The sequence below is a fragment of the Dipteris shenzhenensis genome, chromosome 7, assembly GCF_047967505.1.
Source record: "Dipteris shenzhenensis isolate YYH24624 ecotype China chromosome 7, Dip_SZ_1.0, whole genome shotgun sequence".
Lineage (NCBI taxonomy): Eukaryota > Viridiplantae > Streptophyta > Polypodiopsida > Gleicheniales > Dipteridaceae > Dipteris > Dipteris shenzhenensis.
Genome location: NC_141602.1, coordinates 36,231,730 through 36,243,503, shown reverse-complemented (window position 1 = coordinate 36,243,503; position 11,774 = coordinate 36,231,730). Strand labels below are relative to the sequence as shown.

Sequence of the window (11,774 nt, the reverse complement as noted above, 5' to 3'; positions counted from 1 at the left end):
AAGGTAGGATATGGGTCTTTTTGGCGTGATAAATGCTAGAAAAAGACAGGCCCAAAAAAAAGAGAGAAAAAAGGCAGGAAAATCAATAAAGTAAAGATTGTAAGCAAGGACAAAGTATTAATTTAATTATGCACAAAAAGAAAAAGCTGAATTTAATTTCTTTACGGAAAGGCGCGCTTTAAAAAAATAATGAGGAGGAATATTTAATAATTTGCGAGTTCCAAAAAAGCAAGTTTTCCTTAAAAAAAGAGGGGGGGGATATATATATATATATATATAGTATTTTGGGATTTGAAAATAAAAATAAATGGGTAAACGGAAGCGGCCGATTTGGCGGCGGGGGCCAAAGATGGAGATGGTTTTGCTAAATGTGGATAAGAATGGGCTAAATTTGGGGGTCATCTCTCTCGTGTGCTTGTTTTTGTTGGTACTGAGTTTTTTTTACCTGTGTGCTGCTCATCCTGTTGTTCTCAAGCTCGGCTATGGCGCTCCCATCCTCAGCAAATCCATCGTCCTTCTTGCTTTTCCTATAAGACTTTGCAGCGCCAGACACTTGATCAAGGACTGTCGCCGCCTTCTTGCTCATCAATCCCTCGCACAGCGTCGTCTCCCTCGTCTATGGTTCTCATTCGCCATGGCTTCTTAGCGCGACACACCGCACACATCATGGCTCTGTAGGGGGAACCGGGAGCGCAGATACACCAGTGCACCCCGCAGAGACGGAGGCCTGGCTATGGAAAGCGGGCAAGGCGGGTTCTTGCTCCATCTCTTGAAGAAGGCCACCAGGGAGCAAGCGCAAGAGGCGTTTCTTCTTGCATAGGTCGAGCCAGAGGCTTTCCCAAAGTTTTGCCTTCCGAGTTTAGAAATCTGAGCTCCCAGTCCGCTTCGCAAAATCGTTCCAATCCTACCAAAAACTGTTTCCCCTCCAGGTGAGTGATTTGTTGTCGCTTCCAGATCCTCCTTTTCTTTGTCGAAATCGGTAGATTTTTTGCCAGCGGTTTGCGCCTGCGACAAAATGCGCAAGCTCTGCCTGATTCACGCAAGGAAGAAATCGAGCCTCTCTCTCTCTCTCTCTCTGAACACAGACGTTCGTCGCTAAAGAATCCAAGAACGACAGGCCTGCACGACTATCGTAACAAACCTGCACTAGATCTTCCGCCACGAGAACAAACGCTTGCTGCGGCCTTCAATAGCTTAGCATCGTCACAGTTCATAGTCTTGTCACACATTGTGAAACGCTTTGCTGCGGACGCCCTACATGAAAAAATCCGCTCTTCACCTTCAACTCCGTTTTCTGCGCACGACTCTCGACCGGCTAAGTCCTCTGATCGATGATGGAGGTCGATTGCGCTTTCACGAATTTATGATTATGAGTTCATTGAAAATGTGCCTTCAATTCTGGGCGCGCTCTCTCACCATAAATTCGTAATCTGCTCACCTGTAAGTTTGTTTCTTGACTGTAAAAAAACAGACGTTCCTTGACCGGTCCTTGGCTACCAATAATGCTTTGACAGGATCTTTTCATCAGCGACATATGGGAAACCACATCGTCCCGCTCTGTTGATCGTCCATTTTTGTCTGAGAGACGATTGTTGTAAAGAAAGCGGAATCTGTGCATGGAAAATAAAGCTACTATGGGCATACCTTCCCCGGGATCTACTGGTGTGCTCTCAGGCTCGGGGTCGTTCAGTGCGATGCTTCAAAGAACCTTGGGCTTGCCACCGGGAGACTTGCCACTCCAGGTTTCAGGGACACCATCCTCAGTTGTGCATACCCCAGCAGCTGTGAGACCTGAGAGTACTAGGCCCGCAGCAAGTCCAGTCGTCAATGCGGCCTCCACTTCAGCCCATCTATCTTCCCCTCTATACTCTCGGGACGTCTCGACTGCGGTTGGACATCAATCAGAGGGTGCTAACGTGAGCGCTGGAATGTACAATCGCTCAGAGGCTGTAAACAACGCTGGAACGTACACTCACTCCGAGGCTGCAAACGTGAGCACTGGAACGTCCAATCACTTAGAGGCTGCAAACGTGAGCGCTGGAACGGGGTCTTTAAAGAGGAAGCGAGGTAGGCCCAGAAAGTATGCACCCGATGGCGGTATGACCTTGGCACTTATTCCAGTCACAACAGCTCCCAGTTCTGTGTCGCCATCTCCAGCCACAACAGCTCCGAGATCTGTGTCGCCATCTCAAAAGCGAGGCAGGGGCAGGCCGCCAGGATCCGGCAGGAAGCAGCTCTTGGCAGCTCTAGGTGAATTTTCCTCTTTTTTTGCATCATACTGAGGCTGTTCTTTCTCAAAAATTTGTGGGGCATTGCTATGTTTGTTGCAAGATTCATCCAGTTTTCTTCAAATGAATTAGATACATGAATGAATCCAGGCGAGTTGGAATTGTGCCCGTGTGGTCAGGGTCTCAGATAGACTAACAGACGTGGACAACGCTTGGTCTGGTTTAAGCCGTCACATGCTTTTAGGCCTTTGCTAAATTGGCCATCCTTTGTATGCATACTAGGAGAATTGATGGCAGGCTCTGCGGGTTCTGGCTTTACTCCACATGCCATTACAGTCGCAGCAGGGGAGGTAAGTTTTTTAATATTTAAACATGGAAGAGTTGACAAGTCATTCTTGAATACTTATTCGTGGGGCAGCAGCATAAGTTCATCAGAGGAAACTATCTTCTTTAAGATGGAGAGCTTAGATTGTTAAGGAAAACATTTGACGTGGACTATCTGTGGGCGCCCAGTGGATGGGCTGGCTAAGCCACAATGAAGTCCAGTGGTTCATTCTTTTTATTTATCAGTCGTGTTTCCTGAAAAATTTGGTCAATGTGTTTATCAAACTGGTTTATTCTTTTGTTTATTAGCTGTGTAGTCCAGGGTTGACACACTGGTTCGCTTTGGAGCTAGATGCAATTGATTGTCTAAAGTTTCTACAGGGGTTCACCAATTAATTTGTTCTGTGACAAGGTAGGATGTGGCGAGTAAAATTATGTCATTTTCACAACAAGGGCCTCGAGGAGTGTGTATCCTGTCTGCAAATGGTGCCATTTCAAATGTTACGCTTCGGCAACCTGCAACCTCTGGTGGTACTGTAACATATGAGGTTGGGTTCTTCAAGTCTTTCGGACTCTATGTTCTTCATGAAATTATGACAATAATTATGGCTCGTCTTATGTTTTTGGTTTCAGTAAAAGGTGTTGGTGTTGGTAACCTGAATCATGGGGTCTGTGTTTTGGGGTTGGGTTTGTATGTAACATACGAAGTATGGTTTTCTTCCATCTCTTCTGCTGCCCTTCCTTTCTCTTGCTCCTTCGACATACACAGAAAATAATTGTTAGTAAATCTATTGTGTTGTCTTATATTTTGAAATAGAAGTCTAGTTTTTTCTTATGCTTATTTTCTATATGTTTATTATCCTCTTTGGTTCAGTGACCAATGACACTGATCCCAAGGTCCATTTTAACAGACTTTGGTGGGTCATAGAGGAAAGTATCCCTATCAGCACCCTTGGTCATGTTTTTCCGTACAATATGCATTTACTACCTCGTCGTCTTACATTAGTCATCCAAATGATGCTTCTTTAGCTTGGTAAGAACTAGCGATATGGGAACCCTTAGTATGACATGATAATCTTCATTCACTAGGGTCTTTTGAGATCCTTCCGTGATAATCTTCATTCACTAGTGTCTTTTGTTGTCCCTTGTGATCCTTTGATCTATCATTCTTCCTCAATGGTGGCTGGCTATTTTGAGAATATCACAATTGTCATCTTACAAGTGGGATAATTAATGTTTCTGTTGATTGCAATATTTGTTTTGCAGGGGCGTTTTGAAATTCTGTCTCTGTCTGGCTCTTTCCTTTTGACAGAATCTGGGGGGACACGCAGCAGGACTGGTGGGCTTAGTGTGTCTTTAGCCGGGCCAGATGGCAGAGTTATTGGGGGAGGGGTTGCTGGACTATTAATGGCTGCTAGCCCTGTTCAGGTAAGACCTTTAGCATGGACTGTTTTCAGTTAATAAGTGCATGCCTTAGAGGTAAGTGACAAATTTTCCCCTTTACATGTAGGTAGTAGTTGGCAGCTTTATGTCCAATACCCGAAAGCTTCAAGCTAGACCAGCTACAGTTGGCTTCTCTCAAATTGTGTCTTTTGGCACACCAACCCCTGGTATTCCAGCAGCGAGATCCACAATAAATGAAGTGATTGATACAAAACCTGCAGTGCCAGAAAGTCCCACACTGAATCACAGTACAGGGGCTGCAGGCAGCAGCGATTCACAACCTCCAAAAGTTGCAGATGCAATTCCGATTCAATCAATGTATTGCTCAGGCTCTCACGTCATACCAGAGGCAAGGCGGAACACTGACATCGACATCTCTTTGCGAGGAGGATGATAAATTTGGCACCCTTTGAGTTTCGATCAGTGATCTTTAGTCAGGCCTAAATGTTTGAACAGCCTGTTGCTTTTCTGCTTAACAAAGCCCTCCCCAGAAATTTTGGCTGACATTACTGCGGCTAATCTAGAATTGCATGAATTGAGCACAACCTGAGGCATTTTACTGGGCCTCTTGTTGACCTTTTAGGGAGCTTAGTTTGTTCCCAAGAGAAAGAGGTTCATTGTTTGATGATGGTAGCTACCTGGAAGTTGTGGTCCTTTGTTTCCTTTCACTTACCAACTTTCTGGAGAACAAATTTGAGCTTAATTTTGAAGCTCTTGTTTCTTGCCTGCTTGTAACATTCTCTCTTCCTGGGCAAGTCTTCTCCCTGACTAGAAGCATCACATTTAATCTGTTCTCTGAAGCTCAGTACAATAATCTATAGCCAAAAAATTTTACTCATTTCTTGTGATTCATATCAAATGGATTTGCAAAAGACCACTGCCCCAACTGCAGGTGTCTCATTTTTAATCGTTTAGGCTTTGTTGACACCTTTGTAAGATGGGATGATCAAGTAAGGTGCTTGATTTCTTCTAAGGGTGTGCACTGCCATCGATGGATGCGTTGATTTTGATGGAGTACTCGTGCAATGCTTACAAAACAAGAGATGAGGCCAGAGGCACTCGATTATGAGAGGACAAATTATTCAATAATCAGAAGACTCAAAAGATCTGTACAGGTAATAGGGTTTTGATACAACTAGTTCTAACATCTATGTTAGTCTGCAATTATTAGTCTAAATGAAACCTATTTTCACAGATGTGAGGCGATGTGACTAAATGCTGTAACTATTGGGATCATGAACGTCTCTATTTGTATGCACCTCCAAGTTAATGCAACTTCGTGTGTATTCCATCTATCCCTGGCTGAGGTCTTTCATTTAGCTTTGTAGTCTTCTCGTGCTGAAATTGAGCATCTTCAATTGGATTATGCATCTACATCAAACAATAAACTGTGCACTTGCTCGTGAGCTTTGTTTTGAACCACTCTTTGAAACTTTTAGGAAGCTGTAGTGAACAATTGATGGGGCTCTCGCTCATAAAAAATTGAACATCATAAACTGAATGATCTTTGAAGGACTGCATGATGAGCATGTGCTTTCATTTCTTTACAATCATCAAGAGCCCTTTTCCAACAATCGCTGGCATTTTGACTCATCAAGAGCCTTTTTCCAACATTCTGTGGCATAATATCCCTCTTTGCCACAATATTTGTACTTAATATTTTTAATGTCTTGATAACATCACTAGATCTCGTAGAATGAGAGTTGTTTGCCCTGCTTCAAGAAATACACTTGCGGATTGTAACAAAGCCAGCCAGGAGCAGAGGAGGGGAGAGACAATTCTATTTGGATTGGATGATCTTAGAATTGCAGCATTAGCAAACGTTTATTCCAAGATGAATGAACAATGAGGCCCCAGGTATATGATAAGTACTGAATCAGCTCCTAGACAGATTGCGGGGGGGGAGAGCACCTGTAGTTTCTTCCTTTGTGGGACCAACCAATTTCTCATGGGTTCCACTAATAGTGCCTTATACAACTGCCTCCTATGTCAATCCAGATGTACAGCAGCAAATGGGTTGGGATCAAGGAGGGGTAGGGGTCCACAACGAGGATGGTTCCAATTTCCCTTTTGAAGTATATCAATTGAGCTCATGAAAGTTTATTGATAACTAAATCCGTTGCGCTTGTAGGCCTGCCTGTATATATAACTTGGAGAGTACCGCGCTGCCTTGCATAACTCAGACTCCCAAGACAATAACGTAGATGTTGGGCAGGTCAGTGGTAACATGGGCGAAGAAATTATACAACCAAGCTGCCTCATTTTCAGGCGGGTCTTGCTATCTAACTTTGAATTCAGTAAGTCTCTTGGTCTCTGAAACCAAGAATCTTATATGTTGCTTGAAAAGGGAGACATGGAATAGATGGGGAGGGCAGCTCTAACTCATGGGCCAAAGTCCACAGCCTTTTTCACATGCTTTAGGGTCTATAATAACTAAGAGCTAGTTTTGGCTTATTGCTCCCTTTGAGTACTGCATCTGAATGCCTGTGCAAGTTCAAATATATACCGTCTCTCTTATCTTTCCCAATTTTTACTTGGCAAGCTAGAACATGAGTGTAGCTTTGCTTATTAGGTTATTTTTATTTTTTAATTTCTCATTTACTATCCATCTTGGGGTTTCTTGCATGCATATATGGGAGATAAGGTTGATCCAAGGTCCATTCCTAGTACCGCTTTTTGTGTCATGGTTGAAAAATCCTAGTTACTCCTCTCATCCATTTTGGGGTATGGAAAGTGCAAGGAGTAGAGCCTAGTAACCATCATTGAGAAGGGTTCTTACAAATGAAAATCACATGGACTCTGCATCTCAATCACTCTCAATCTCTTGAGGAAGCCCATGTAGCTTAGAATAAATGAGTCATAAATTGCAACATAAGAGGTAGAATACGCTGTCTTGTTGGGATGAAATGTGCAATCTTATTCATCTTATCAACCACCATTATGATGCTATTCCATCCTTCAATTAAAATAGGAAGTTCTATGATAAGGTTGATATTTATGTGTCCTTTACTTACAGGGATGGCAAGAGGCTAGAGTAGACACAATGTTATGTTGATAGAAGCACACTTCGTCACATAATAAATACAATCCTTCTACCCAAAAGTCTTTTCGACAAAGGCCTTATTGAGTCCTAATGTGGCCTACCATGCAATCCTTCGATTCCAAATGTTTGAAGTTGAAGTTAAGAGTAATATTCTACCTTGGAATCATTCTGTAAGCAATAATGTGGATATTTTGAAATAGAGGGGTCTCAAAAAGATTCAAAAAATTGAGATAGCTCTTAGCCTTAGTTTTCTTGGATAATGTGCACATTTTTGAGATGGTAGTACATTTGCACATGGCTAAGGTAGCACCAACAATTATGTCTATCTCAGACTCACTTTAGTGACCTAGGAGTTAAAGTGTCAACACATAGTAGTGTCCATTTTTAATAGCATGTACGGTAGCTAGCATATCTTTAAATGAGTAGCCCATAGGAATTGGTCTCGTTCAGCTTACTACATTCAAATTTTGTTATCCCATATTCTTGCTTCAAAACTACTACTAAACCCTTGCCCAAAGCTTGTATCCAACTTCATTAATAAATGCTTTACTAAAGTGGATATTGCGAAATAGGGGCTATTGTTAAAGTTGCTTGAGTTGCACAACCTCACACGAATGCATTTTGCTTCAAATGGCTGATTATTATTGAAGCCATTTTGGCATAGTGTTTACAAAGTCATGTCAAACCAAGGAATTCCTTGAACAGAACATCATGGAGTGATTTGTTGCATTTGGGTGTGCAAGTAAGGGAAGTTTGCATTGGTCGATATGTCATGAGGTTGGGGTCCCTGTGGTATCAACATTGGCAACTTTCAGGATTCCCCCCCCTCATACAATGGGGCCAATAGAGATTGGGTTTGCGTGAAGCTGTGGGCATTTGGTGCTAGTGTGATTTTGCCTACATATATCATATCTATTTATGGATACAAGTGAGGATTTCTCACTCCCTCTTTTACTGTTCGTAGATGTTCTAGGAAGAGAAGTTTAGTATAAGAAAAATCTATAACATGCACGATAAAGCTAGAGAAAGAATACTTGAATCTATTTCCTCAATCTCTAGGGAGGGAATTGCTCGAGGGGGTCACTTATCATATGTAACCCTATCACGTGAGTTCAACAGAAGGATTTTTTTTATTTCTAAAATCTACAGAAATAAATATACATAAGGGACTATTTAAAATAGTTTTGGAAGAAATTTACAGATTTGTATAGAAAAGGGGTACATTTTATTAATGAAATTTTTTACAGATAAGGGACTTTAAATATAGGCCTTGAACGCACACGTGATATAGAGGGTTTATACATGGTGACCCCCTCGAGGGGAATTGGATGGTTGGTATCTCAGCATAGACAAGCAAACTCAAGATTCATGACCACAATTGTGACATTACTTTGTGATGCAATTTAGCTTATATGACAAATTAGTAGATCAAAGCAGGCCTTCAAAAAGTTCTTATAGTCATGTGGAATCAAACACAAGAAATGAGGAATAATTTAGGAAAACAAGTATCCTATGCTCACATACCTTAAATGATTGCATGACACTATCAAGGTACAAAGCTTAACGTTCATAGTAAGCAAAACCATTTCAAGGGGCTAGTATGAGGAATTTCAAGAGCAAAGATTTTATGGTCTCGACGGTGACTCATGTGTCATGGGGACCTTAACAGAATGTTGATGGAGCCCCCACTCCAAGCTACTCCTTGTGAGAGCAATGCAAAGCACAAGTCGTCCATAAATGAGACTCAAGTGACTCCTAAATTATTGCAATGTGTTTTCACGAGAGAAAGAGGGAAGCGGGAGATGGGAGAAGAGAGGGGGAAGGGGAGGAGAATGAACGGGGATGGAGTGGAAAACACAAAGGCACTACAAAGGAAACAAGAGAACACCCAAAAACACTCTTGGAAGAGAAGAGGGAGCTTGTATTCCAAAGTTGTGCATCCAACAATGAAGACCAAAGTACACTTGGCCTTTTATACATGTCACCGTTTGAAGGGAGAGCCAACCCTATTCCCTTTATACCACTCTCTTTCCTCATTTGTTTACAACCATCTTGGGCTTATTTGGCTCCAAGGCACAATCCTAGCTCTACGGACTTGCCACTACATTGCCACCAAACAACTAACGTAGTTAACAAAGAGTGCATTATCCATCTAAAACAAGACAACATGCCTACAATATTGTGATCAATGCAAGAATTGGTGCAATTTGGAATGGGGTAACTCCAGGAATATGACACACAAAAGCCCCATCAATGAGTCAAGTGTATGGTTTAAATTAGAATGGTCGATGTCTACCTATCCTCCAAATTGAGCAACGTATGTAAATGGTTAAGAATAAAAGTTAGGGACAAGGGTGCTATGTAAAGCTTAGCATTAGTCCATTGTACCATTTGTACACTGCTCCATGTGGTGGTATATGTACATATGGCATACTCCTTGCCCTAGCAAATTAAGTGTGATTTCATTGATACTACAAAAGCAGGTTTGCAACTCTTGCAACAAGAACCAAATAGAGTATATATCAAGGTAGAGAGGGCACCACTTCTATGGGGAAGAGATAGGCTATTTTGTGCCATCTCCACCAAGGACATTGCATCAATTTTCTTAGAGCATAAGGTTGATGTCGTGCATGCACTACTCTGTCACAGTAGAAAATATACAAAGGGGTTTTTCAAGGAACACCTACAACACTTTGAGCTTGTCAATTGCAATTGAAATTCATACAAAAATCCTCCATGAGAACATCATCGATGGTGGTGAGAATACAGTAGATGGCATTGGCGTGAGTGTATTGTGATGAAATGCACCAATAGATTGACAATGACCACCTTCATCAAATTCTTACCCTTGATATAGGAGTTGTTAGAGGAGACACATCCTAGAGGTCATAGGTATTACTAGAGAGGTAAAAGCAAGAGTAGAGGGAATAAATGTTGGGGAAGAGGGTCTCGATAGTTCAAAAGTAGGAGCTATTCACTTGTCATATGATTAATCACCTTGTCGCACACCCACATGAAACCTTAAACCCTAAGCATTAGATACGAACTTGGAGGGCATGAATAATCAAAGACATTCCCACTTTGTTTCATATGGACAAATGAAGAGAGAGAGAGAGAGAGAGAGAGAGAGAGAGAGAGAGAGAGAGAGAGAGAGAGGTGTTTCGTTGCACCCCTAAACCTCATACAACTCTACTCAACCTTGTTATCCCATAAAAGAATGGGAATAGGTGTAAAAACCCTATTAGCGTTTACCTCTCAAGATCATGATTGTGCAAGTACATCTTAATCTTTTGGAGACACTGTTTAACCCTATTAGCGTTTATCTCTCAAGGTGAAAGTACATCTTGATCTTTTCAAGAAAGGGTTTTGGCTATTTTTATCCTATCAGATCCATCAAATAAATCTTGATGCTTAAGTTACTACAAGTACAATGTCTGGCACCACTTGCTCCCTTGTTGTCATAGGGTTAACAATAGTGTTGCAATTAAACAAAAAATTGGGCTTTACTAGATCATTGTTGAGTGGACGTCAAATTTACCTTTTCTTAAAGCTTTAATAGGACATTGTTGCATGGAGGTGACCTATGTGTTGTTGCAAGTTCACCAATTTTGGAGTCTACTATGTCATATTGAGTGGAGTGACATTCTAAACAAAGTGAGAAATTCCAAAAATGTTGAATAGTGTGCTCTAGAAAAGATCTCTAGTCTTCTCTTCCTTTTCAATGGGAGAATTTTTGTGTGAAGGTGGTTGATTTAAACATGGGTGAAAACAAGAAGATAGGTGGTTAGAGGTATTAAAGGGCTTGAAATGCAAGTTTGAGATGACCTAAAATAGAACTCATAGCTCATAGTCTTAGGGAATATATGGGAATTCTATTGCTCTTATAAGCAAACAAGAGACCTTTCAAGAAAGTGAGATAAAACATTATTTACAACCAAACCACTTTGGAGAGTTATGATTAAGGTGGACACTAAAACTTACCACACTTTCGTGCTATTTGACCACAAGCATGTGGGATATTCATGTGACTTTGGCTCGAGATTCAGAACAAATCTTTGTTCATGGTAGATCGAATGATCTTTAACATGGAAGATATTCAAAGCTAGGTTATCATAATTTGGCCAAATAAGTGAAGTCAACTAGGTTGAGAATATAAGCTTGAGCTTGACTTAAAAGAGTGAGAAAGGACATTTTAGTATAGTAGCAAGAGCCATGGGTTCGTGGGAAATACTAGATAGTATAGAAGTATGGCATATTTGGAGAGCTAGAAGCATGGAGGAATTGGATGGATCCTAGGTTCATACCCTTATCACACTTTGGGAAGTATATGGACAAACACTGTACATACACTAATGGTTGTCTAGGAAAGCATGCAAGGGTCGTCTTGGGTAGCTTCTGCTCGGAGGGCTAAGTTTTTTAGAGAATGGAGAGGCTCCCCTTTCTTCTTTGAGTCTACAGTAGGGTTGAGATGCACTTTCATCCTCAGCCTTGATTGTTTTCCACCTCTTTAAGAGGAGTGGTTTTTTCTCATGCATTGCATGATGTATTTCTACTTGGAGAGCTAGAAGCATGGAGGAATTGGATGGATCCTAGGTTCATACCCTTATCACACTTTGGGAAGTATATGGACAAACACTGTACATACACTAATGGTTGTCTAGGCAAGCATGCAAGGGTCGTCTTGGGTAGCTTCTGCTCGGAGGGCTAAGTTTTTTAGAGAATGGAGAGGCTCCCCC

The 11,774-nt window shown here is 41.5% G+C and overlaps 1 protein-coding gene across 4 annotated transcripts; it reads left to right on the top strand.

Moving 5' to 3' along the window:
* Positions 1 to 453: 453 nt before the first annotated feature.
* Positions 454 to 5,110, top strand: LOC147900283 (AT-hook motif nuclear-localized protein 1-like). 4 transcript variants are annotated; one of them, XM_087376808.1, is made up of 6 exons: positions 454 to 929; positions 1,515 to 2,250; positions 2,511 to 2,578; positions 2,969 to 3,100; positions 3,819 to 3,980; positions 4,063 to 5,110. In XM_087376808.1, the coding sequence occupies exons 2-6, from the start codon at positions 1,617 to 1,619 to the stop codon at positions 4,387 to 4,389; spliced, it is 1,323 nt and encodes a 440-aa protein (XP_087232934.1). In that variant the 5' UTR covers positions 454 to 929; positions 1,515 to 1,616; the 3' UTR covers positions 4,390 to 5,110. The 4 variants fall into 4 exon arrangements, with proteins under 4 accessions (XP_087232934.1, XP_087232932.1, XP_087232935.1 ...); XM_087376806.1 differs by having other exon boundaries at positions 1,472 to 2,250; XM_087376809.1 differs by lacking the exon at positions 454 to 929 and adding an exon at positions 947 to 1,340 and having other exon boundaries at positions 1,472 to 2,250.
* Positions 5,111 to 11,774: the final 6,664 nt, after the last annotated feature.